General features: G+C 42.6%; 1 protein-coding gene across 1 annotated transcript; it reads right to left on the bottom strand.

Annotated features, from left to right (window-relative positions):
* Positions 1-2,210: 2,210 nt before the first annotated feature.
* On the bottom strand, positions 2,211-21,050 carry COMP (cartilage oligomeric matrix protein). The gene is made up of 20 exons (XM_010563248.1): positions 20,992-21,050; positions 18,135-18,386; positions 15,919-16,004; positions 13,704-13,755; positions 11,345-11,523; positions 9,933-10,070; positions 9,050-9,127; positions 8,741-8,899; positions 8,081-8,185; positions 7,792-7,899; positions 7,187-7,346; positions 5,850-5,968; positions 5,363-5,415; positions 4,733-4,926; positions 4,117-4,295; positions 3,846-3,894; positions 3,403-3,599; positions 3,087-3,259; positions 2,770-2,909; positions 2,211-2,606 (listed from the first exon to the last, which is right to left on the bottom strand). The coding sequence occupies exons 2-20, from the start codon at positions 18,208-18,210 to the stop codon at positions 2,560-2,562; spliced, it is 2,292 nt and encodes a 763-aa protein (XP_010561550.1). The 5' UTR covers positions 18,211-18,386; positions 20,992-21,050; the 3' UTR covers positions 2,211-2,559.
* Positions 21,051-27,452: the final 6,402 nt, after the last annotated feature.

Here is a 27,452-nt window from a genome sequence, read left to right as displayed (position 1 = left end):
TTGCATTATTTGTAAATGAAATGTAATAAAAGTTCAAATGTTTTTGTCTCTGGCTGCTTAGCTTTTTCTTAGTTTCGTTTGTCGTTTGTTTGCTTTTTGACTGGTGGTTTTCAGTGTTGAAATATTGGTGTTTTCAGTGCTTGTGTTTATAAAGAAACAGCAACATCAAATTATTTTGGTTAGCTGGCTTCTTACAGCTATGAAAACTGACCTCTGTCTTACTCTTCAAGAGGAAACTGCAGACAGATCTAAAAGATGCAAAGCACTGAGATAAATCGCAAAATTTGAGCTGTCTCCGGAAGTATTCCCTGTGTTCTAAAGTCTCGTGGTGACGGTGTGGTGACTGTCTCGACTTTTCTCCAGTCAGAGCCTCGGTCACATTTCTGGACTGCAGCAGTCTTAGAGCTTTCTGGGGTAAGGAGAGCCTGTCTGTTGGAGTTGTTGGATTTTTGAAAGAGAAAATGAGCGTGTAAATGTTCAGACTTGCCTAATTATTGTCATACGCGGGTGCTTTAACAACCGGGTGTAGCTTTCACCACAGTAAATCTTGCATTAGGCTGGTCATTGAGGTAAGTAGAGGCAGTGATGAAAAAAGTTGTACGTTACTAAGGCAGCTGGGACAGAATGACCAACTCCCTCAACTTGGGCAGTTATTTCATAGCTCTTTTGCATGAAATTAATCTTTTTCTGATACTGTGTCATGCTTGTCTGTAGGAAAGGTTCATCTGCGATAAGAATTCTGACCTGAGGGACAGGTGTGCTCGGGAGAAAGCTGTCGTTCTGGTTGAGTATTTTGTGTGAAGCATAACTAAGTCGATCTGCAGCAAGGCTGAGTGAATGCACGTGACTTTCCAGTGATCAGTGTAAGCGAAAGTTAGTTCATTTCAGCTCTCAGCTTGGAAACACACCATATCTGGCCATATCCACTTTGGAATCAGTTTCTTACAAGCTATATAATGTCCCTTCAGTACTTAAAGCCATTTTGTGTAGGGGATATTGTACTCTGGAGTGCCTCATCTGCATTTTTTTCCTGCTGGGGAAAGAAAACCTAGTGGCTGTTTTCATGACAGTCTTAGAACCGTGAAGGGAGATGTTCTCTGAGTGCTGTGATCAGCAAGCCAGTTCATCTCTAAACAAGCCAGTTAGCAAAACTAGTCGTCTTTCGGCAGAATTCTGCTTACACTGTTGCCTCTGGAATGTGAAATTCAAATGCACATAGCTGTGGAGACCTGTGCTTAGTAAAGTGCAGCTTTTGCCATCCTCTTGCCAAGAGGAGAGGGAAAGTTGTGTTCACACCTTGCTTGTTTGGTAACATTTAACAGAAGCAGCACATCCAGTGAATAGTTTTTATCATATGGCCTCGTTCTAGAGTGGAGCTTCTAACTAGCTTGCAAAACTGCACGGCGAAGTATTTGACAGGAGCTGCCTTTCTGATGAAACCATGAGCAACTCTCCTGAAACCACGAGCAAGTTTCAGTATAATTACCATGAACTGCTTACCTGAAGCATCTTGCAAAGTTTGGCTTTTGTTGTCTCTTCAGGCAGACTGGAATGCTGCTAGGTTATTGTTTACCTGGAAGCGACTGGGGATTACAGCAGTGCAGGATTTAAGACTTTCCAGGTTACCAACTAGAGAAACCCTTTGTCTGCTGTTCCCAGCTCAAGGGAGCACCCATGATACGAACAGCTTCAGTTTTCCCCGTTCCTCGGCTGTCTATTTACGGGAGTCCTGGCATGGTGTCATAGGACAAATCAAGTATAAAGCTTTCATTTATTGTTCTAAAACTAACTGCCACTTAAAAGAACCAGGTAGGACAGTCTAACCAGAGGGAGGTTCCTGAAAGAAAAAGTGGCCCTGTGCATTTGTACTGCTAACAAAATTATGAATTCAGCTGAGGGCTCTCTAGCAGTACTATTGCTTTCAGCTTTTGAGGGCTTCTCTGTTACACATCTGTTATGGAAAAAGTTGCAGAAGAGGAAAAAGCAACATGCACGTGACCAAGGAGAAGTCTAGTATTTATTATCCAACATTCCAAGTATTTATTATCCAACATTCCAGAACAAAGATACTCTCCTTAAAGTGCTTTTTTTAATGTTTTGTGAGCAACTTGTACATAGGCTGCTCTCTGTGTCCTTTTCAGACTAGTGCTGGGTTTGCTTTGCAGTAGGTCTTGAAAAGGAGAACAACATTCACACTTGAGAGCCTTTGAGTAGGGAAAAGATTCCTGGGAATCATCCACACTAAACTTACTCAGACAATTCCAGCTACTGCAGGTAGCTTCTCAGCACATCTTTTTCCAGGTAGCATAGAGAACTAGTGTTTACAGGCTTCTATTCACACTTGCTGTCTACATCTCTGCCGTTCCAAGGGGTTTTCATAGCGTTTAAAGAAAGTTGCTGTTGTAGAAAAGATGCCAGATAATGCATTGACACTTGGTGCTGTGCAGAGTGCAGTGGTACGTTACTTACAGTTCTTTATACAGTATACCAGCGCAATAGTGGGGCAGCCGAGCGTGATTTTTAAAGCAAGTTTGGCTGGACAGACGTTTAAATCAGACGTTAGTCTTGCTGAACTCTAAATGTTTCATAGTCTTCTGGGATGGTGTCTGAGGAGGATGAGATTAAAGCAAATATAGATTAGAAGCAGAACCAGAAATAAAAATAGAATAAGCTACTCCATGACATCCCATTAGGCTATCCAAGAACAAATTAACATCTTGAAAGCACAGTGGCAAAAATGTCTGTATTTGACTTTCAAAACCAACTCACCGTTGCAGCGATAACGCAGGTTTGACCAGATAATGTTCTCTTGGGAGAAGCAGAAGACTCCCAGGCGTCCTCCTCGCATAGTTGTATCAAGGACAACTCCAGTGTCTGCTACTACTTCAGAGCCCTCATAGAAGCGAGCTCTAGAAGAGAATAAGCGTGTGTAGGATGTGAACGTGAGACTGATACACACACCCTTGTAGAAATTGTTCCTCAGTCAGACAGTCTCCCTCCTCTTTACCACAGGACTGCACTAGAGATGCTGCTTTTGTGTGTTAAACTTCCGCTCAGCCGTGCAAAGGAAATTGTAAACCCCTCACCTGATGTATCCGACTTGAGGCCGATGTTGCAGGAACCAGCGGTAAGATGTCTTGTCCTTCCAGCCAGAATTGCGAGGGTCTTTCCACAGCAGTTTGACCTGGTCTGTGGTGTCTCCAGTGTGCCAGAGAGAATTGCGGAGATACTCACCTGGGCCTGTTTTAGATTTCACTGCCTAACACAGAGAAGAGACTGGTGAAATGTGTGGATAAAAGATTGACTGACCATAGCTGCTTCCCCCACTGTATGTGTCCAAGCAGCACAGCTAAGAAAAAGGCAAAAATGCACCACTGCATTCTTTGTCAATGGCTTCTTTACCTTAAGTTGAATTCCAGGTTCTGCTACTGCTCGGAAGGGGTTTGCCTGCCAATATGTCTGTTCCATCTGCTTCCACATGACCACATAAAAGCTGGAACTGTCCTGGTAGCCAAATATGAAGCCAGCATAATCATCATCTGTGGCAGTGTTGACATGGAATGTGCCCTCAAAGTCCACTCCGTTGAATGCCGTGTAACCTGTAATTGGTAGGAAAACAAATACTCTGTGTTTTGAGACAAAATGTAGATCCATTTCTTGCCAGATTCAGATAGGGGAGGTGGATTTTGCTAAGCCAAATCTGAAGACTGCCTACTACAGAAAATATTTTCCCAGGAGGTGGATGGAATCATGAAGTAGTGTCTGAAATACTTGTAAAAGCTGCACAGAGAAGTACGCAGTTAATGAGCGATAATTTTCCAATAGGACAAAAATAAGTGCCTCACCTACAGCCAGGCCAGGATCGCTGTTCATGGTCTGGACAATTTCCATGCCCTGAGAAAGATGAATGTTGACTCATTAGTATAGCTCCAACTGTACTAACTTTACTTTTGTTAAGTGATCAGGGGAGAGGGACACCGGGGTTGAGACTCTAGGATCAGGATGTTGTTGAACAGTACCATTACACCTGTGGAGTCTTTTAATGAAAACTGCATCCAGTTTGGTACAGGCTTGTTTCCACCTGACTCACTAGCCTGTTCTGGAGCAGTCTCCTACCTGGTTGAGGACAATCCAGTTGGGGTCAATCTGTGCATCACCCTCAGGGTCCAATACAACCGTCTGGAAAGCCCTGAAGTCTGTTAGTGTCACTTCTGCATTCTCTGGGCACACATCAATTCTGTCAATCACTGTGTCTCTGTCAAAGTCATCTTCACAAAGGTTTCCCACACCATCACCTGAGAGCACGATAGAAGAAAAGGAGTAATGAGCTTTTATTCATTTCTCCTGCCCCTTGCACCTGAGTTTTACTCAGCTAGCTTTTGGCTAGCACAGTTAAAGGTAGCCATGTCTATGCAAGGTTAAGAGATGTTCAGGGCACCGGTACGCTCTTCCTTTAAGTCAGTTGCAAAGAAACCCCGAGGCTTCTCTTGCTTGCGGAGGTGCTGTTCACAGAAGAAACACCTCAAATTGTAGACACTTCTGGAAGAGAACTTTTCCCAAATATGATCCTGATGTCAGGGTTATTGGAGATCTGAAAATGATGTAAGACTGTCTCAAGTCAATACTGAGGAGATCTTGCTTCCTGTCTATCTCTAGAGGTCAAATTGATATGCATTGGCCACCAGGAACAGAAGACCCCCAAGCAGAGCTAACGTGCATCCATTTCCCTTACCGTCTGAGTCTTCTTGGCCAGGGTTAGGGACAAGCCGACAGTTGTCGGGGCCTGGAGGTTTCTCATCTGGAATCCCGTCATTGTCATCATCATCATCGCATTCATCTCCCAGCCCGTCGTTGTCTGTGTCCAGCTGGGAGCTGTTGGGCACTGATGGGCAGTTATCCCGTGTATCTTGGTGGCCATCCCCATCACTGGTGGAGAAAATTACAGGTAAAGATTATCCACTGATACATGCTTTTAAAATAAGCATGCAACACTTTTCTAGGAGCTGGCATCCTCAGCAAGAACAGCAGAAGTTGGTGATTCGAGCCTTATGAAGTCTTAAGGTATTAGTTACACAAATAATAGAGCAGAAATGTTCCATCTGTAGTCTCTGAATGAATCCGTGAGTGGTAGCTAATGATGGGGAAGCCTGCTGTCAGCAAGCTTACATCTGCTAGCCTTTGGGCCATACTTCCACTGGCAAGTTTTTTTGAGGTCTGAAGAAAATTCCACCTCCCTTAACCTCTGTCTTTTTATCGGATAAGGCCAAGCCAGGTTGTCAGGGAGTTGCCACCACATGCCTTTTTCTCGTCCATCCCCAAGATTTCATGCAACCCAAGTATAATTTTTGCAGCAAGCTCTCACCTGTCCTGGTTGGTGTCACAGACATCTCCCACTAGATCATGATCAGTATCTTTCTAGTAAAATAAAGCAATAATCATTTAAACTTTGCATAGATCAACAGGAATATTGGGCAATAAAGAGAACAAAGAAGAGGTGTTTGTTAGCCTCAGTGCCATGGTCATTCTGATCGCAAACAGAGCTGACAACAGTGGGAGAGTTCCTTCTGCAGTATTTACAAGTTGCCCTGCTGAATTCATGCAGCACTATTTCTAAACACAGAAGAACAAGGTAGGAAGAGTGAAGTCCAGAGTTGCAACACTTCCCCTCTGACTTATTCTTCTATACGCCAGGATGTTTGATCTCAGGGGGCTGTACTTTTGTACTGCAGGATGGCAGCTAAAATTTGCAAGTGGTAACCTTGGTGAGTTACCAGGTATGCACACCTTAGGCAGATGACACAAGCAGTGTCCTGAGTGAGAGAAATGAACCAGTAAGAGTGCTTGCTTACCTGGTCTGGGTTACTGACTGTTGGGCAGCTGTCACACACATCTCCTACGCCATCACCATCGCTATCTTTTTGATCAGAGTTAGGAACTCTTTTACAGTTGTCCATTGTGTTTTTGATCCCTGTAAAACATGCAAAGTGGACCCATCAGGGCAATAGGGCTGTTAAGGTCTACGCAGCAAGATCTCTTTTGGACGTAAGAGATGGCAAAAATCTAGGACAGTTGAATTCATGTAATAAAGCCCCAATTCGAATTTTTGTGTATGTTTCACACACATCCTAGCAGCTGTGGAGGATGGAAGAGATCAGCAGCAACTGATCTTTAAACATACTCCAGACTGCATCATGATGAATGTCTGAGCATGCTATTGCACATGAACCCGAGAGGAAATGTCCTTAACTGCGTAACAGCTAAAGAACTGAAGATGCTTCAAACTGTCATCATATCTGTGCAGGAGTGAGTGGCCAAGAGGATGAAGATGAAACTATCTGCAGTTCCCTAAACCATGACAGAGTCTTTTTCCTCTAAAGTAGACGTCTATATAATTATAAAATAAGTCAAGGTTAATCTTGGCTATTTGACATGGAAGATTTAGACAGTGCCTTTTCAAGGCCTGAGACAGGACAGGAACAATCTAATTGGCAACCTGTATGACTTCACTTCCCACTTCTCTGCATTTACCTACTACACCAGCAAATCGTGCCAGCGGGGAGCTACTTGGCAGGATGTAGCCAGACCCAAACAGCACTAGATGCACTGGAAATACTCTGTAAATAAATACGTATGTCTCAGACCAGAAGCAGTTGTGATTTCTGGCTTTCAAAAGCAGGCTTTGTGCAAATACAGCATCGTTAGCACACAGACTGTTTCTAAAGCCAGCCAGGTTTTTTTTTCACCCCAGAAGACAGCCCTGACACATACTGCCTTGAGCCAGTAGCTGCTAACAACTTGGATATTCCCATACTTCTTCGTAAGTTTAAATTGCAGCACTGGACTGAGATCAGTTTGCATGGTACATCTTTCTTTCTTAAGTCTGACACAGGTTTGATGTGCTTGTGCACAAGAATGCTAATAAAAAATTGTTAGCACCATCCTGATGATAGATCTTTAAACCCTGCAAGAGCTGAACTGTGAAGGATGCTGGCTTGACTGCTCATCTTGGCATCTTAAGAACTGAGCTGTGCTTCATCCCATCAGAAATTAGTTCTACTCCTGTAGAGCTCAAGCAGCTGAAGGCTGGCACCTGTGGTGAGGATCTCTAGCTGCACAATGAATAGTTTCCTGGTTCCTAGGTCAGTATGTCTGCACCTCTCTGAGGATGCTCTCCAGCTGCTCTTACCATCTCCATCCATGTCATCATCACACTCATCTCCCCTCCCATCGCCATCAATGTCCCGCTGATCATTGTTCTTCACTTGGCGACAGTTGTCACAGGCATCACCAAAGTTATCCTTGTCTGCATTGCGCTGGTCTGCGTTGCGTGTGTACATGCAGTTGTCCTGCGGGAGAGAGGGACTGGCTGAGGGGAAGTGTTTGGCACTGAGCATGCTACTGAACAAAAGTTCTGGGGTATGTGACCAGCTGCTCTGAGAAGCCCAGCAGCCTATCTGCAGCCAGTCTTAGTTCCCTCTATTCAGCCTAGTCACTGCCTGTTCAGGGAATACCAGTAGCACCTGAAAATACCTCCAACCAGTGCTTGACCAAGTGGGAGAGAGAGAGACTCCCTAACTCTCAGGGGACCATGACTTGTAAAGTCCCTTCAGTGCCATGATGTTCTCTCCTGTCTGCTTGGTTTTAGAGGCTTCAGACCATCCAGATTAAAAAGAAACATTGCATGCTGTTACCTGCAGGTTCTCTAAATTCACATTAAAGGTGAAGGCAGTTGCTTTGCAGGACTTCTGGGTACATATAGGTATGTCAGGGCTTAAGCATTAGAATTCAAACCTCAGCATTTGATATCCCATCTCCGTCAGCATCATCATCACAAGCATCTCCAATTCCATCCCTGTCTGCATCCTCTTGGCCAGAGTTGGGGACAGTCATGCAGTTATCCTGAAAAGAAAGCAACAAAGGGCCTGTTAGCAAGCTGTGCGTGTCATTTAGCCTGAGTTCTGAAGGTTGGGCAGGTCTCACCAGCACCCAAGGCCTGCCCTCAAATCAGAATTGCCCAGTTCTCATTAGGCGTTCCTCTGATATACTGTTTCCAGCAAAACATGAGACAACTGCATCTTACCTTGCGGCATTTTTTGTCAGAGCAGCGTTGCTTCTCATCAGGGACTCCATCAATGTCCGTATCCTTCCCACAGACATAGCCGTTCCCTGCCCACCCCACGAGGCACTGGAAGACAGCAGATAAACAAAATGAGGCTGCCAGTGAGTCCCCTGATGGCCACACACCTCCAAAATTGAAGGCTTTACATGAGAACCAGCACAAAACGTTGCAAATCCAGGTACACAATGCTCTACAGGAAAAATATTGCCTGCAAGAAACAGTTATGCTGCAAATAGTATTTTAAATAGCTCAGATACAAGCTCTCTGCTTGTTCCTGAGATTATAAAGACACATGCAGCAGCAAAACTTCTGGGCTCCAGCAAGTTGCTGAACAGTGCTTCTCCCTGCTCAGCCGTGTGTAATGTTCCACGACTGACAAATTTGTAGTGCTTCAGGCAAAAAAACCCAAGCAAACAACGGTGGATCTGAGGTGCCAGGAGCAGTCCACTTCTCCTGGGAGCACCGACAGATATTGCTGTAGCTCAGGTGTTAATGGAGAGCAGGTCTGTGTCGGGAAGGCACGCTCTCCAGGAGAGGGCAGTGGCAGACCCAGGAGAGCAAGCACAGGGCAAGGGAAAGCGGAGTGAGCAGACCCCAACCGCAGGGAGGTTTGGACCTTACCACGCAGGAGAGGGACCCGTCGCGCTCCACGATGCACTGTGCTTTCTCGTGGCATGGACTAATTTCACCATTAGGACAGCGTCTCACCGTCTGGCTCTTGCAGCCAGTGACTTGATCCCCAACAAAGCCAGGTTTACAAGCCCCACACTTGTAGGATCCCTGCAAGAAAAAGCAATAGGAAATTAACTAGAACATGAGTCCTGGCAAACCGTTGCTGTAACCTTCCTCAGCAACTGGATTGCCACAGCTAACAGAGGCCCCAGAGCCTGGGGAAGAGAGATCCACATAAGGCTTTCCAGTAATATTTACCCGTGTATTGATGCAGATAGAGTTTGGAACACAATTTCTGGCAGCACCTGTCTCGCATTCGTTGATGTCAGTACAAACCTGCCCAGGAAGAAAAAAATAGACATTAACTTCACTCTTAAGCAGATACCAACCACATCAGATTACAGAATTAGGGCATCACTAGATGTAGAAGCAAATACCCTGACACACCCTACTAGGTCCCACAGCTCAAAGTTTTCCTTCACACAAGCTTGAGCCAGATCCCAGCAATACTCCTGACCCCAGGCAAGCTGTTCACCCTCTACAGAGTCACCAGAGATTTTACCCTGGCAAAATAGCTTAGCTCTGAGCTGAGCTGTCAGAGTATCTCCTTACTGTAAAAGGATAGAAGAGAGTCAATGGAGCAAGAAGGTCAAAGACTGCGTCCTGTGACCACCTAGCAGCTCTCTAAATAACACAAGCCACATGCCATTCTTACTTTTGGCAATATATTCTTATAAACCATACTAAGACTAGGTGATTTGTTGTTTTTTTTTTTACTTTCATCTGTCTGTAGCTGTCAGGGAAGCAGCAGGGGCAGCCGCTGCATCAGCTCTTCTGTGTCCTAGTATGAAGGATTGCCCAGGCTGGCTTCACAGCCACAAAGGTGTCAGAGACATAACATTCTGTCCAGTATAAATTCAGCAGCGGTAAGGTCTTGGAGTGGAGGTTGCTTTGCTGTTGATGTGCTAGGACATCCTTGGCAAGTCTCGCCTCTCACCGCACCAGTCTCCCCACCAATACAACACAGTCATCTTGTATTTCCCTCCCATTCCTTTGAGGGTTCCAAGACCTTTGAATTACAATTACGGAGAGGAAAGAGTTAGTGGCTTCTGAAGGAGACAGAAACGTTTCTGGGCCTTACCTGTTTGTTGGCCCTGGCATAAGCTAGTCCAACACCTTCAACCATTTGCCCAGTGAAGCCGGGAGGGCAGGGATCACAGCGGAAGCCAGGGGTGGTATTAATGCACTGGACCTTCGGGAAGCAGGGGTTTGCGTTGCACTGTAAACAAGGAAGAGGTTGTGTAGAACTGTGAGGCAGGCTCGCTCAAGGCCAGCTGTGAAGGCAGCTCTCAAAGCAAGCCTTGCTGGGTGAGATCCAGCTATTGTACTTTTATTTTTAAAGAATAAACCAAAAACGCATAGAAGTTCCTGGCTTTCCTTGCAAGTGGAAAATGCAGCTTCCCCATCTCAGTTGTTCTCCCAAGTCCCAATATGTGCAGACAAGTAAAACAAATCAACTTTCAGGACTAATTCTTCTTAGGTGACATCAATTGCCCAGGCAAAGAGCTGGCTTCACACTTTCTTTCCTGGCAGTCTCTGAATCCAGAGAACTGGATAATTTCTTACACTGGTTTTGAAAGACAAGAACAGTTGTTTGTGTACTACTCTGGGAAGCAATTGACTTTCCAAAGTTGCTATTAATGCTTGCTTTATTTTCTCCAACACTTTATTACTTTCACTGAATTCTTATGCTCTGTACTGGCAGATGCATTACATTAATACAGCGGTTCCCACGTTTTGGTGACTAGCAGATTATCATCAATCTCAAAATCTCTCATCGACCCTTTTAACTTCAGCAGGTTTTTAAACTGAAATGCTATAGAGGTGATATGACTTTGCAAGACACTTACAGTTGCTTGGTGGACTAATCAGTGAGCATAGGGCTATGGTTTGGGAACCACAGAACTAAGGAATCTTAGGGACATACACAATTAATGGTTGAGTAAAGCTTTGCATACACACAGAAAGTAAACTTGATGGAATGCCACACTATCTAAAAAAAAAAAGAAAAATTAAACAGTATCTGCCTAGCAAGGTTTGATTTAAAGGCAGAAGTAAAGCCATACAAGTAGTGTGGTAAGATTTATTGTATAAAGGACTATTCAGGAAGCATTTGATTCTATTCCACACATAATAAATCTTATCTCTAACAACTCATCAGCCAGTAGCTCAAAAGACTGTAAGACCAAAAGGGACTGTTCTGGTCTTCCAAACTCACCTTCCTGTGTGGTACAAACCAAAAGCTTTATTTTGTTTGAGCCTATGTCTCTTTTAGAAAGAAATGCCTAGCTAGACTGGATATAAAACCAACATGGAACAGAGCTTAAGGGAGAGTGAGATACAGACTTCCTTCCAGTGAAATGGTGTTTCTGTTGAACTGCAGCTCCTAGGGGAATTGCAAGACTTTTCTTTATAACCACAAGACAAACCTGCAACACTCTAAGAAAAGCGAGCCAGTTTTATAGCTTCCAGCCTATCCTACTTGTTTTTTACCTCATTGATATCTGTGCAGTGGGACCCATTGCCTGAATAACCCGGGGGACAGGGTCCACAGCGGAAGCCAGTGCCGGTCTCGGTGCAGGCCACTCCAGGGAAGCAAGAGTTTGGGAGGCATCTGTTAAACTGTGTCACAGTGATGACAGGGCCTGTCACCTCCGTGTCGCCTCGCATGCCTAGAGGACAAGAGGAACATTAAAAACAGAGCTGTCACTGCCAGACACTATCATCAGGTGGTCCCATTGTCTCAGAAGATATCAGTGTGCTTCACACACAGGATATTTCCTCACATCCCTTCTGAGGGTTGGGCAGTTGTAGCTCTATTTTGTAAATGGAGAAAAATGAAGCCAGAAGCAGCAATTTGACAGATTTCTGAATCAAAGCAGACAAAAAATAAGTAAGAAACCCCAGAAGTCTTAGCTCCAAGTCCAAAACTCTTTGTTATGCCACCTTCTTTGTTGGTGTAATGCCCTTGCTTTTGTAGTTCCACAGAGATCAGTTCTCTCCCCGGTTTCCCCATAGCTACACCTCACTGGTGGTATGGACTCAGACACTTGGCTAAAGCAGAACCCACACAGACTTAAATCTGGGAAGCATTGTGGAGGGCTGTCAGCCAAAATCTCTGCTGTAGACAGCAGGCACATTAAACAGGTCAGCTTGGTTTGTAGCAGGAATACACTCACACAGAAGGCTCTCATGCTGTAACATTATGCATAACATGCTACCTGTTATCTCCACAGGGCTAGGAAACCTCACTTCATCCTGGCAGATGAGAAATCAATCTGTTAATTCAGACATTCATCACTTCTAGGCTGGAATACAGCAATATAGTCTATCTAAGCATGAAGTGTGTGATGTGTAGGAAATTCTAACCCATATAAAATGCTGCCGCAGTCCTATTCAGAAGCACTCTGAACACATCAAGCCTGTCCCCACACCGCTGCGCACCAGCTTCCCTTAAAGTTTTAGGCCAAATGCCAGGTTTTTGTCCTTATTGTCATGACCTGACCCACAGCACAAGAGAACTTGCAAAATTAATCTGTACGGGACGCAGAACTTCACTGAAGGCCAATTTAAGACTGTGAATGAACTTTCCCAGAATCTAAAATTGTCACAAGTCTCCCACACCCACTACTCTAAGTGGCAGGGACACTTTTTTCTCCCACTTTCTCCAGCTTAAAAGCCCAACATAAAAAACCTGAAACAAACCAACCCAAAAACCAACACTCTACCATCACCAGCAGCAAATTCTTCACTAAAAACAAGGCCTCTCTTCATGCTTCTCTTTCTGAGAAATAATGAGAAGCACACGACTGCTGTGAGTCAGATTGTTCAATGCATGACTAAAAGAGGCTCAAATTCTATGGTAAGGAGTACAGGAGAAGAATGCATATAAAGCAGAATAGCAAGTGGGGAAGGCAGAAATCAAGTAACAGAGAGAAAGTTCAGGACAGTTTTATGAGCAAATTATTAAAACAATTGCTGTGGATGAATGCATTTCTGTACTGTGGGTCCCAGAAGCTTTGGCTAATCTCTTTTCCAGCAGAAGTACAATCTCTCCAAATGCAGAAATGGTTACTGCTCCACCCTTTGAGTGTACTGGCAAATAATAGAGCATCTCCAAGAACCATGCTTTCTGAAAGCCAGACATACTGGAAGTAAGTTCCAGTCTAGAGAAAAAACATATACTGGGGAGCAGAGGGCAAGATTTATATGGGAAAATTTATGACCCTGTTTCCTGAATCCTCTGTAAACAACCTCTTTGCTTGGATGGTGGCAGCACTAGGATGGAAGGAATAGCAGAGCAATGCCTCTTGGGGGTGATGTTCTCTTCCACTTGCAGCTCAGGAGTAGCCAGCTATATCCCACAGGATAGCCAGTGTGCATTCCCAGGCAATTCTAACATTGGCCACGGCCTGGGTTATTAGGAGATGTGGCTGGGCAGCTTTCCGCAGCAGAATGCAGCTACCCTGAGAAATATGGCATGGTATGTCACAAAACCATTAACAAAGCTTTTTTTAAAAATAATGGAAGTAAGCAAATGCTGGGGATTTGCTGGAAGGAAAGATGAACTTTTTAAGGCTACTTCTGCACCCCATGCTCAGGAAAGGGGTAATAGCTTCAGCTGCCACTGAATGACAAGAACAGCATGGAACACAGGTCCATGAATGCAGAATGATGTTGGGGAAAAAAGCATCACCAATATTGAGTATTACCCTGTGACACTTGGGCTAATTCTGAAACAAGCTATTTCCTTTGGGGAGATGGTCACAGGTGGCATTTTACTACTTGTTTGGACACAAAGGTATGGAGGACTTGGAGGCAGTTGAACATAGAACTCAGCTCAGTAACTCACCACAGGCATCACACTCCATGACTGTATTCTTCAGGAATGTTATCTCCTTAATCTAGAAGAAAACAAGAACCACCATTTAGCCAAAGGCTCAGTTTTGCTCCCACGCAAACTAGTAGCCCCACTGCCAGAAAACAGGGTGTCTCTCTGAGATTGCACAGCTGCTTACAAACAAATTAACTTTTACCTCAAAGTCTATGTTGCAGAGGTGGCTCGTATTCCCTGCTGTAAATCACTTCCTACTGTAGTGTTTCTACAGGCTAACTTGATACTACTATTCTATCACAGATGCAGGAAACACTTGACTTGAATACATAGAAACAAGTGTCATAAAGAAAGAGAAATCTACTTTATTTGGGTCTCTACTCTAGAAGATGCTGAACTAGCAGTCCTAGAGAGGTCTGCTTTATCTGCAGTCCAGACATTGCATAGGTAAATTCAGGAGGGGGTTCCCCTGTGAGCCATTTTTGCAGATACATGAATAATCTCTGAGATTGCTTATGCCATTCTTTCGCCCTAATGCCCTTGCTGTGAGGATATTTAGAATCTATTAATGAAAGCTCCTCCCTCCAGACTTCCTCTGATCTCTAGGCTCCTATTCCTTCAAGCTCTTATAAAGAGATAATCTGTAGCATCAGCAGCGCAAAGATGCTGTTCCTTTGGTGAAGAAAGGAATACGGGACAGGCACAAGTAAGCATGTCAGTCTCAAGCTAACATTTATATGACTCTCTAGCATCTTAGATAGCAATCCTAGCAGACTTCTTTCCTGCAAAAGCCTCACTGGCTATCTACAACTGATGCTCAGGACCACCCTTCCACACCCTGTGGACTTTCACTTTGACAAAAGCTTCTACTCATGTCTCTCTGCCAGCTTCCAGGTATAAGAGCAAGCTTTCATTCTATGTTAGATTCTCTCTTCCCTCCAACACCGCCTGGGGTCATGTATTTTGAATAGTTAAGGCAGAGATAGATCTAAGCTGAATCCCCAGAACATCTCCCATTGGAAGTGGGTGACAGAGAGCTGAGTGGAGAATTCGGAGCACTGTCAATGAGTGTCAGTGGTTCCTTTGTGCCAAGAATCCTTCAGCCTTTGGCTCAGGAGAGTAGATCTGGCCTTTTATTGTTATGCCTTTTGCCATCCTTATTGCCAACATCCCAAGATGCTGATTCAAGGAAAAGTAAGTTTTAGAAAATCTTTGCACAGATTAAGAAATTATGAACTGCCACCTTGGCTCTCCAGTTGTATATGCAAGTTTGTCTTCTGAGGAAGAATTTTCTTGAAAGTGCTGTTGAGAAAAAGGCCATGGATAAAAAAAAAGTAAAGGTGGCAAGAGTGAGAGAAAGAACAAATAGAAAACCTGTATGGAGAAGCAGTGCTAAGCTGGAAGGGAACACTGGAAATCATTGCTTGAGGCTGCCAGGAACCATGTCTGACCTGATTCCTAGTAAACACTGGGTATTTATGCAGCAGCCTGAAATGTGAGAGCAACTCAATGCAACAGATGTTTTTGCAGATTAGAGGCCGCCCAGTTTGCACTGGCACAGAGACCTGTCTGCCATTCCAATTATCTGGCAGGCAGAGGCTGCTGCCCTCAGCTCCCAGAGTGGATAAAGGGAGAATGGAACCTTTTTCTATACTTAAAAGAGAGTTGACCAGACAAACCACAATCTCCTCGTTAAAATGGGAAAAGATCTAAGCACCCAAGAAGTTCCAAATTCCCTAAGAAACTACAGGAGCCAGCAAGGCTTAGGATTAAAACAAGAGGAAAGAGTGAATACAGAGCTTGTTTAGACTCCATATGACTTCCCTTTCCAGGACCCTAATAGATGGCTGAAAGGTCTCTTCCATCTTCCAAGTTTGGACTCTCTACTGATTTCATGAGCCCACAAAATCAAGGAAAAAGTGACTTGTTTTTCCAGTTAAATATATACCCACTGTGTGTGCATGTCTTTTTTTTGAGTTCATTCTCCATGTGCGCTGTTTTTCAGGAGACACAGTTCTAAACAGCAGAATTTGGTATTCAAATGAATCCACTTTATCTCAGAATTACAGATCTGATTGTGAGACCACCTCTTGATTCTGGTTTGCAGCGCAATAATTGTATTGCTTATTTCACGTAATGCAAGAAGCAGGCCCCCAAATTCCAGAACTCAGCAGAGGATTCAGAGACCTCTCTTGTGCAGCATATAAGGAACTAGGTCCCTTTTTTCACCTACCTGCTGTTTCAACAAGTCTCGAACTTCCATTAGCACACGGTTAGTTTCTCTCATCTCTTCCAGCATTTCTGGCCCAACGTCACCTCCTAAAAAACCCAAAGTGGTTGGGAAAACACAGAAGAGCCATTAGCAGTACAAGCCACCTGATATTATTAACTTCAGCTTAATATTAAAGATACAGACTCCTCCACACCAGTCTCTGCCAGTTCCTAACTAGAAGCTTGCTGGAACTAAGAGAGACTTGCAGGTAGGGTAGAATTTGCTCTGGGCAGGGCAGACAGTGATAATCAGCCATGCCTGTCAGGTAGGTAACAGTTACCCCTCAGCAAACAAATTGGCCTGGCAGTTTGGCAGTTGTGGTAGCTGTTAATCTGGCATGGTCTCTGCAGTTCACACATAGGAAGGCTTTGCTGCCAAAAGAAGCAAATCAGTAATTCAGTGCTGTGGAAGCTCCTGTGAAGGGCACCACTAAAGTAAGGCTTTTTGCTGAGTCTATCCCAAACGTGCTGCCAAGCACTGAACGTGGAAAACCAGCACATCAGTCGTTGCCTTGCCTGTTCTCAAGGTACAGACTTTTTTCTTGCTGGAGTTGGGTTCTTTTTGGGTAGCGGCAATTTCGAATTGCTGTGTAGTGGCTTTGGGGCACAAAGGATCCATCTGCTCATCCATGCAACATTGTAAAATCCTGTTTAAACTAAGCTGAACAGAGGCTATAAATCACCTTACAAGGTCATCTAGGGCAGATTAACACGATTTTTCCCTCCCATCTGCTAGATTCTAGACTTGCCTAGTCCTTTGAGACATGCTAAAAATTGAGTCTACACTCCAGCTTTGCTCAAGAACAATGAATGGAAGTAGCTCATTGTTTCTAGAATTATATAAGTTTTAAGAAAACTTGAACCATTTAAAAACAGTTGGACAGAAAGTTCAACTCTGGTATTCTCCTGTCTGCCATGAGAAAGTACAACCTTATTTCTCTAGTTTTCTAGATTAATCGATCCTCTAACAGAAGTCACACCTTGCCTACAGTGTAAGCAAACCTTTATGAAGAGAGAAATAGCAGTATCTTCTACAAACACCACTGTGTGTTCAGGGGAAATTAGCTGGAGTTAGAGGTCTGCCTCCTTCACCATGAGGAATTTGCCAGCGCCAAAGGCAGGATGTGAGCCCGTACTACTGACTTAGTACAACTTCAGCATTCTCATGTGACAAATGAACCTGAAAGCCTCATGGGTCCTCCCCACACAGAACCAAGAGGACTTTATGAATATTTGTAACCTCTCCAATACATTTTGGTTTGGGAACTAAATTGAAAGTACCACAAATGTCATTCTAAGACAGAAAGACTGAATTAAAGTGATGTTTCTTATTTTATTGAAAACAAGGAGCTTGCACTTAATTTCTAACTTCAAACAGAGGTTTTGAATAAGCTCTGCATGAAGGCTTCAGGCAACTTCTGTTATTCCTGGGAAGAATTTTCCATCCCTAGTAGCAAGATGTAATTTAAAATAAAAGTTTGGGGTTTTTTTTAATATTCAAATGCACAATAATGATTCAACCACTCAGAAGCGATTTCCAAAGGAAATCTGTGTGCTTGCAGACATTGCCATTACTATGCATCCTTCTCCGTGGACTCATTCTGTCTCCACAAGCACACATCTGAGTCTCTGGTACACAGTCTGAGTCTGCCAGATCTCACAGATCCTCTTTGAGTTGAGCATTCCCTTAATGGGCTCTTCAGAGAAGTGGAACTTTTGTAATGAACTTAGCATGGCTACGTTCCTAGAAGTCAGGGCTTCCCTGAGCTCTGTGTGCACAAGCAGAGAGAATATCCAAGGATCCTGCTATCGGACATTCTGTATGATCTGCTTTTTAACTTAAATCACATGCAAAATGCAGGTTAATGTAAAATGCCTCTTGCAGGTCATTACAAAACACAACAAAATTCCCAGTTGCACTAGAATAAATGTTTTCCTTAACAAAACTTCCCTACTTAGCAGGAGAACTGGGGAAAAAAATCTAAGACTGAACATTTACACAGTTAAGCTTCAAGTTTCATATGAAACTACAAGATCCCTGAACATTGCTTTTAGGCTTCAGTAGATGCAGCTGAAATGTTAACCTTCCTCCTCATTCCCTTCTGCAAAACAGAATTTTCATAGGAGTCTAGAAAGCATATGAGTCCAGAAAATGTAGAGATAATTAAAATTACTTACCTGCTCTTCTCTGCTGACATGATGAAAAAGGACAAGAGAGGCAGAGGAGAAAAACCAATGCTAGAGCTGAAATCATCTTTGAGTCTTCAGGCAGTGTGGATGTATGGGCTTCTCTTGCAACGAATTTTTAACCTGCAGGTTTGCCTCTGCTCCCCATTAGTGTCTGTGGTTTGCTATTTATGAAGTTGCATTCCTTCCTCTGAAGTTCTTATTCTCTGATGCTGGATGAGGGGTGGACGTCATTTCTGGCTGCTAGTCCACAGAGAACGTTACAAAAGTAAACAATATGAGAAACTCATCAGGAGAGTAGTTTAATTTTTTTTTTTTAGACCGGCTTGCACCAAAATAGGTCAGAAAATTCCAGAATTAAATGGATTCTTTTTGGATTAGGGTTTTTATTTCTTCTTCATGGACACAGGATAGACAGATGATTCATAGCCCTATCCCTCACAGATTTTCCTTCTAAAGCTGCTCACAGGATCACAAAAGCTATGAGACATCTGGACTTCACTAGGGTTTCAGAAAAGGCTCTTTAAACTCCCAAAAGACAATTTCACCACTCATGCTTGGTGTAGAACTATTGAATCATCTTCCAACTCCAAAGAGGAGCCACACATCCTATTTTGGAGAGGGATCGGGCAAATATACTAACCCTTAGAGGCTGATGTTCTTATTACCCCCCACCCAGGCTTGCCTAAAGGAAGGATGCAGTGCAGAAGTGACAGCATAAAAGGAAGGTAGACTTTGCTGTTTCTTGTCTGTGAGGGAATGAGTCTCAATCCAGCATTTTCCATCAGTCAGTCTCAATCCAGTACTTTCCATCAGAAGACAGAGAGCAGATTGAGAAATCCATCTAGAGCAGCCAAAGAAAATCTGCCCAAAGAAAATCTTAAAGCTACTACATCAAGGAAATTGCAAGTTAAACTATGACCTGTAAAAAAGGTTAGTCTGAAGACCAGTGAAATTCTTGATCACACATTCTCACTGTTTGATTGTGAAATCTGTCAGTATGTTGATCATACAACACCCTTGGGGACACAGACAGGAAAGCCCCAGGAAACAGTAGCTTAGTCTTTAAAGTGTTATAGCAGCAGGATCCTTGGGTATTTACATAAAAGATTTTTTTCTCATTTTGACCTCAGACCTCCCGTGTTCAAGAAAAAACTCCCCGTCCCGGTGGCTGTGCACAATTCTTGAAGGTAACTGGGTGCAGTCTTGCAGGCACTGGTGAGCATGCATGTTCACTAAAGTAAGCAAATAAATATTACTAGTTCTATAATACGGGAATACTGCAGCAGACGGATTTTACACTTTCTTGCGCCAAGCAAATTTATACTGAAAATAAAGTTAATTTGCATGTGTAACCAAGGTGGCATTTGTATAATTCTGCTTGTCTGGCGCACATGCCATCTCATGTTACACGCAGCAAGTGACTTTTTGCTGTCAACCCACAGGTAAATCAGCTTTGAAGGTTTGATACTTGTGGTTTAGCCAGAACTCAGAACAACTGAGTTGCCCAGGTTTTAGCATTTCTGGGTCCTTCTGGACAAATCAAAACCATGGCAACTGATCATTAAAGATAAAATACACTGTTTTTTCCAGTGATGTTCTAGGAAATATTATTTACAATTTTTATTTTATAGCAGCAAATGGGGAGTGAATGAAAAATGCCCTTTCACCCACTCCACAGAGACCAAGTCTTTCACCTGAAACAGTGATAGCTGATGTCCGTCGAGCTTATGTTTGAAGGTGCTGTTGTCAAGAGGTGAGAGAGGCATTCAGACTTTGCAGGCTGCTCAGTCCAGCACCCTGCTAGATGGCAAGCAAGGAAGCCCACTGGTACCTGTTATGATAGTGGAGAGTTTTAAGGGAAAAGCACATTACTTCAACAGAAGCCTGGTAGGTCATTAAAAAAGGAAGGTTCTTGCCAACTATTCAGAAAAAATCTGGTTTTTTTCAAGTGGGGAGAAGTAATAAAACTCCAGAAAGAAAGAGATGTAACTCACATGGAATGAAGAGTGGACAAGGGTCACTTCTGAGGTCACCTCGGAAACAACTGACATCAGATTTGCTTTGTGTGGAGAAATATATGTCCATATAGAGTGATGAGACAATCAAAATCCTAGTACTACAAAAAAGAAATTAAAAGAAAATACAAGGCAAATAAAATATGTATGAGAAGTAATGATGTTTTCTGCTACCTAAGCAAACTATTACTCAATGATATCAGGACAAACCCACATGAAAAACACCCTTAAAGTCAGACACCTAATAAAAAAGTTGCTTGAAAGTCCAGTATCCAGCTAACTGGATACTTCTGTGCTTCTAAGTTTTCAGGGGCCAAAAAACCCCAGTTTTTGAGAAGAGACAGTAGGCTGACTAGAAACAGCCATTTTTGAGACCATGTGAAATTGGCTTGTAAAACAATGTGACTCCCAGCCAGCAAAGGAGAGGTGTTTGTATCTAGGAAGACCTCTCAAAGACTATCAGGAAGAGTCCTGCTTCCTCTGTACAGAGTTCAGCATTTTTCTGAACACTTTCAGCTGCCCAGAATCACATGCCCTTTTATAATACTATAAACTGGTGATCAAGCCATACATAAAATTCACTATATTTTCTAATATGCCTATTATTTAACATCCAAATTAACTAATCAAAACCATATTATAGAGAAGTTAGATAATTTTCTTTGTTTTTAGTATGGCCTGAAGAAACTAAAATAATTGACATTAAAAAGAAGAAATCTCCCAAGCTCCTGGAGTCACTGCAAAGGACAAAAGGAAAAGAGTGAGCCCCTCTCTTCTGAAGAATAATTTGTATGGACAAGCCGCAAGTCACCAAAGTATTTAAAGCATACAGGGCTACCAGCAGTGAACCTGGATCTCTTCACAGGAAGATGTGCTTGTTTTGGCTGGGATAGAGTTAATTTTCTTCATAGTAGCTGGTATGAGGCTATGTTTTGGACCTGTGCTGAAAACAGTGTTGATAACACAGAGATGTTTTCCTTATTGTGGAGCAGTGCTTGCACAGAGTCAAGGCCTTTTCTGCTTCTCACCCCACCGGCAAGCAGGCTGGGGGGGGCACAAGGAGCTGGGAGGGGACCCAGCAGGGACAGCTGACCCCAACTGACCCAAGGGATATTCCATCCTATACGATGTCATGCTCAGCATACAAAGCTGGGGGAAGAAGAAGAAAGGGGGGGGCGTTCGGAGTGATGGTGTTTGTCTTCCCAAGTCACCGTTACGTGTGATGGAGCCCTGCTGTCCTGGAGATGGCTGAACACCCGCCTGCCGATGGGAAGCGGTGAATGAATTCCTTGTTTTGCTTTGCCTGCATGCGTGGCTTTTGCTTTACCTATTAAACTGTCTTTATCTCAACCCATGAGTTTTCTCATTTTTACTCTTCTGATTCTGTCCCCCATCCCACTGGGGGGGGAGTGAGCGAGCAGCTGTGTGGTGCTTAGTTGCTGGCTCAGGTAAAACCATGACGGAAGAGAAAAAGAGAACTTTGGTAGTGTGGACAATCTGCAAAGTGGATGATCTGCAAGTACATCAATGTCTCTGTTCTCTGCAAAAGAATCATTAATAACGAATTTATTAGTGGAGGCTGGAGAGTATACTGAACTGGCTCACAAGGAGCACATGTTACTTGTAAGTAACTTTGCAGTTAGCTGAGGTGTTAACAGCACAAGAGGAAAACTGAGCAGGTACTTAGAAGATGCAAGTTCTCAAAAACTCAGTAAAGTCAGGAATGTTCACTGCTGAGAAATGACATTCACTTCCCTCAGCAACAATTAGTGTAGGACAGCATGGTGACAGAATAGTGCTTATTATTGCTTACTTATTCTAAATGAAATGAACCAAAGCATATTAAATCTGCATTACACCAATTTTAAATATTTGAACAAACAAGTCTTCTACATATTAAGGCAGCGATAAATATGTCTTTACATTCTTCTAGAAACCCGAAGCCATTTCTCTTTAGTCTGCAACAGTTTCTGGAATCATTTCTATTCATTGACAGTAGCTAAATAACTGTACAAATTAAAATGTACCTAGTTTCTACAGAGCTTTCTTAAGTTGAGCAAGACATGGTGTCTCCACAGGGTGAGGTCATTCCTACCTTTATTTTCCTTGGACTCATTTTATACCTTTCTATATTCAGATCTGAGGGCTAGAAATCCCTGTAAATCACCACTCTAATGCAGCTTAAACACATAGTAGCAGATCAGAAACTGTTTGGTCATGGCTTGGTTATTTCTGGGTCCCTCTGTCTGTTTAAAAAGGGCAAATTCAGAAGTAGCTGATATATATGAACTTGTTATTATCTGATGGGGAAACACCTTCCACATTTGTCAATATAATTTTTTAAGCATTACTGATCAAAAAAAAAAAAAAGAAGGGAGCAGCAGATAGTGTTTATTTGGGCTTCAGTGTAAAAGTGTTTTTGCACTCTGCGCAGTGCCAGGTTAGTTACACCTTTTTCCCTGTCGGGAGTTGACATCACAAATGAAACCAGCACACAAACAAACAACAAAAAGAAAAGCTCATACAAGTTTAAAGTTTAAATATTTTCCATCTCTGTTTTTAACTAATCTTTGCCAAGTGAAGGACAAAAGTCAGAAGGAAAAAGTTATTTTTCAGTCTTGTAAGGTCAAGTTCTAAAAATAAGTGAAAAACATCTACACCCTCTGAAATGGTATGCTAAGTGTTTTACAATGGTTCTTATATATTTATGGCCATAAAAACCCAAATTATATAAAACATGACCAATAAAGATTTCAAAAAACATCTCCTCCTTTTCCTCCCAATACAGGATCAATAGTACCAATGGCACTCTTCACAAAGACTTCTCTACCCTGTTCTTAAATGCTTCCCGCGATGGAGATTCCACAACCACCCCAGGCAGCCTTCCAGTGCTTTATATTCCCACTTTTAGAAAATGTTTCCGAGGGATGCTATTTAAGCCCATTGCTTCTTTCTTATTCACCATAGACTCAAAGAGCAGATTAGCCCCTTCTTTGAACTAGCACTAGATATTTGAAAACTTGCATGTCAATTCTATACTTTTGTAAAAGAGCCTGGTAATGTATGCAGCTTCCAGGTTTTATACAACTGATATAGAAACGTAGAGATGAAAAATGATCATAGTCATTGCAGACTGTCAACAGTTAGTCAGTTCTGAGATAAATAAAAGTCTTGAAGTCTCAACTAACTCTTAATCAGTCATGATTTTTGTTAATTGTCACAATACATAAACTATCTGACTCAGAAGATACATTATCTATTGTGGTGAACTGCTAGATTACAACTGAAGTTGAACCAACCCTGCATATTTCACTCATGAGTAGATCAGTAAAAACCCCAATACATCAGAATTTCACAGCAGTTTTTTTCAGCTTGTACTTATTTTGAATGCTATTGTCTAACATTTGCAAATTCCAAAGATACACACTGTGAAAAGGACTGGACACTGAAGTTTGAGGCCCAGCAGCCAGCAGAATCTTCAGTCTTGTCCTACCTTTCTACTATGTGCTTCCAGACAAAACAAAAACCTACTTTCAAAAGTTTGCAAAACATAATTTTACAGCTTGATTATGTACAAATACTTATTTCCTCCGTTGCTAAAACACAATCTCAACAAACAGGATTCCTAAATGATCTACTTAGAGCTATTTGCAGTCCTGAGGTAACAACGTTTAGGTATCAATGCTTTATGGAAGACAGATTCATTATTTGACATAAACACCTAGAGCGATGCAAATATTAGACACAAAATCCATCAGTCAATAAGTAAGAACATCACCATCCGCTCCCTGTATGGATCATTCATTGCAAGATGGAATAAATAGGTTGTGGTTTGTTACATGTTTGAAGAGTTACAGCTTGCTGCAATCTGTTTTATGTCTCTAACTTCAAATTCCTCAGGAAAGCAAGGCACTGAAGGTCACTGAAGACTTATTATTAAGTACTTTTAATGTTTTTATCATTTAATCAATGGCAAAATGCAATGACAGAGAATCAAGCCTGCAAAATATAATAAATGGGCATGGCTCCATTGTGCACTATGCTAACTTTATCATTCACTCTTCTTGTTGTTTTCTACCCTACTAATGGAATTTGACTAATGTCAGTAAAGCCATTTACATGTGCTAAAAAAAAGAGTCACACAACTCGCTGTCGCAATAGGCAGAATGACATAACGCTGGGCCACCACCACAGTGTCACAGCAATTGGCGCACTGTGACAGGGACGTCTCCTGGGAGGAAGCTACTGCCTTATACCACAGAAAGTGGGGCCTTCCTTGAAGTAAGAGTGGAGTTCCTGAAGGGTCAACTTCCCACTTGTTGCTTCAACACTATTAGAAATTAGAAACACTAATAGAAATAGACTTTTATATTTTCTGCGTATGAAAGGCTGACTTTCAAGGGAACATCGGGTTTTACCTAAACATTTTCTCAGAGTTTTGAATGCAACAAACCAAAAACACTGTAATGTTGGTGTATAAAAATAGCTGCAAAATGGTTTCTGAAAAAAGGCGCAGAGATGCCTTCCAATGTCTGAGCGAGGAATCCCACAAAAAAGAGACTGATGAGCCAAGAACACATTCAAACTTTGTTTTATCCTCAGGTCCTAACCCCCAACCAAAAATAGTAACCAGAACCAGTATGACCTGAGTAGCGGTTTTCCAATATTTTTGGCTGTTGAACAGCCAACACAATAAATGCACACTTACTAAGTAGGAGACATTTGTAAGCCATCAAACATATCAAGAAATTGCAGACTTTACCACCTCCTTTTTATTTATTTTTTTTTTCAGTTCAGTGAATGCTGGGGTAGGGGGAAAAGAAAGGTGCTAGTCTGCAAATTTCTAAGTGTGTCAGTAGGACAGATTCCCTGTGCCTCTGGACCTGACCTAGGAAGCTACCAGTAAGAGTCCGAAGCAGCTCCTGTCCCACAAAGTTGTTTTGGTTTTTGATCTCTCTAATGAGACTCCAAACAAGATAACCAATTTGTACCAACCATGAGAGTGCTAAATGGCCTGACTTTTCATTGCCACATTACTCTTCTGAGGAAGAAAGAATCCTGCTCTACAGACATGGAACTGAATCACTCAGAAGCTAAGCAGCTTGCGCTAGGTCACACCATGCAAGCAAATTGAACCTGGAAACCCAAAGCTCATGCCAGCACTGTAATAACTAAACTGCCTTTCTTCTCTGAAGAAGGGGAATCTTCATTCACAAACATTGGCAGGAAAAGATACTAAAAAAAAAAATGCACGGGCGCATTCATCTAAAATAAGTGATACTACATATTGTCTGGGCAGCCTTACCACCACTGTAAGTGGCTGATCTTCCTGGAAGTGACATATTCTGCCCACATTGGCTGAGAACGACACACGATGACATAGGAACTCTGAGGAGCATCAGCAAGAAAAGCTGCACTTTTACAAGAGAAGAAAATATCAAACAACTATAGCCCTGCAACAAATAAAAAGTGTCTAAGCGCACAGAAAGAACACTGCAGTTCAGTTTCATCACAGATGTGATACTGAACTTCCAATACTCAGAGAGCAGCAGGAAGCATGAATGAGGCTAACCTAGACTGTTCAGGTACTAGATTACTTGGTTATCAGTAGTTCCATCCAGGGAGTCTACTTAGGAACAGCAGGAGACAAGGCCAGTGACAGGACTGGTGACAAAGCCATAATACAGGTCCAAGGTCTATCCAGAGACAGGGCTACAAGATCACCCTGAATGTTGTCCTTCATTTAAAATATGGTCCAGAACTTCCCAGTGGCTTGCTGAGTTTTGATAATCTAATTTGTTGTCTCCAGAAAGGTCAGCACTGTCAAATGTTCCGCACTCCTGGGTCCCAAACTGATAATCCTACCCCTTCCAAAATGCCTGAGACATTGTGTCAACGTAATCCTGTCTGAAGAGAACTTAGACACCTGGAACTAAAATGCTTTTTGCAAAACTGAGGGCAGGAGGCCAATCAAAGGACCCACAAATTTCGTATCGGCCCTCATTCAGTTTTGCTTTACCCCTCACTTCAGCCTGCCAAAGACAAACTATGACAAATAGAAGCCCAAGGGGCCAAAAAGCAGTGGCATGTGTAGATCAAGAAGAGCTGTCTCCCATCCTTCCCTTCCTCTCAAGCAGCTCACTATAATGAGGCTTACAGATGGGGGTGTACAATGCTGCCAGAGCTCCTTCTCCCCACCACCACCCTGCTCAAAACTATTCCTCAGCATATGTTGTAATCATACACCCAGGAGGGTTATTAAAACCTTACAGGAAACATCTCACATTTTTTCCTTTACTATTCATGCCATTTTCTATTAGGGACAATAAAGATTTCTAACACTGGATTAAGCTCATTTGCAACAATGAGCTACTATAGCTCCAGGAGCCAGTGGGAGCTCAGACTCGTTGAGGGATCTGGGAATAATTAACTGAATTGTACTGGAAAAAAGGAGAAGACTGAAGGCTGTTTTGACCAAGAGGGATGCAAACTGATGCGATGGTTAAGCCATCACGTCTTGCTGGGAATTATTGTTGGGAGTATCATTAATGCTTAGAGTATGCAGTTTTCTTCAGAAAAACTGCTTTGGCCATAGTCTCCCTTTTTGGTTTTTGCTACTAGAAGACACCTCCCAGAGTCATAATGACAATAACACAGTTTTACTGATTGCTTTCACTCGTTGCTCAGTATGTACTAAGTCACTTCCCAAAACTCTTAGGGATGGCAAACCTTAAAAACAGAAGCTCTTCTAAGCAGACTGGTTTTTCTTCTCCCCTAAATGATATATATAATTCATCTCCGTGGTCAAACTTTCTTATTGTGTAATCCAGGGGTCTTCAGCGGGAGTGTAAACAGGAATTGTCTCATTACAGAAGGGACTGGAAGTGCTTAGTGCTCTGAGATCACACATGTAGGTGGGCAGACAGCACGTACACTTTTTAATAGTCTAGGGACCTCTCTTAGGGAGCATTGACTTGGATTTGATCATGTACCAAGACTTATTAACTCAAAAGAAACATCTGGCCTTGACCTCTTCATAGGCAGAACACTGAACCTGAGGGACCCTGGAAATCTACTCTGATATGTTGCTGGAGCTGTCTGCACATGATTAGTTCAGTAGCTATACATAAATGCACATACTGTGTATGAATAATACTATTTCTGTATCATATATACAAGCATGACATAGATGAGTATTTGCTGTCCTCAAATTACTGCCTTCAACCCACAAGTTGGCACATACCATTAGCCTTTTGACATGCAGCTTCAAAAAAAGATCAAGTTTCCATCA

Source organism: Haliaeetus leucocephalus, unplaced genomic scaffold (assembly GCF_000737465.1).
Source record: "Haliaeetus leucocephalus isolate CR32 unplaced genomic scaffold, Haliaeetus_leucocephalus-4.0 Scaffold164, whole genome shotgun sequence".
NCBI classification, from domain to species: domain Eukaryota; kingdom Metazoa; phylum Chordata; class Aves; order Accipitriformes; family Accipitridae; genus Haliaeetus; species Haliaeetus leucocephalus.
Note: the sequence above shows the minus strand (reverse complement) of the source record. Positions and strands in the feature narration are given on the sequence as shown.

Coding starts and splice junctions, on each gene's coding strand:
- COMP (XM_010563248.1), bottom strand. CDS start 18,210: ATGATTTCAGCTCTAGCATTGGTTTTTCTCCTCTGCCTCTCTTGTCCT. Junction 11,524..13,703: donor CATGGAGTGTGATGCCTGTG/GTGAGTTACTGA, acceptor CTTGTCCTCTAG/GCATGCGAGGCGACACGGAG. Junction 2,607..2,769: donor CCTGCGTTATCGCTGCAACG/GTGAGTTGGTTT, acceptor CATCCTCCTCAG/ACACCATCCCAGAAGACTAT.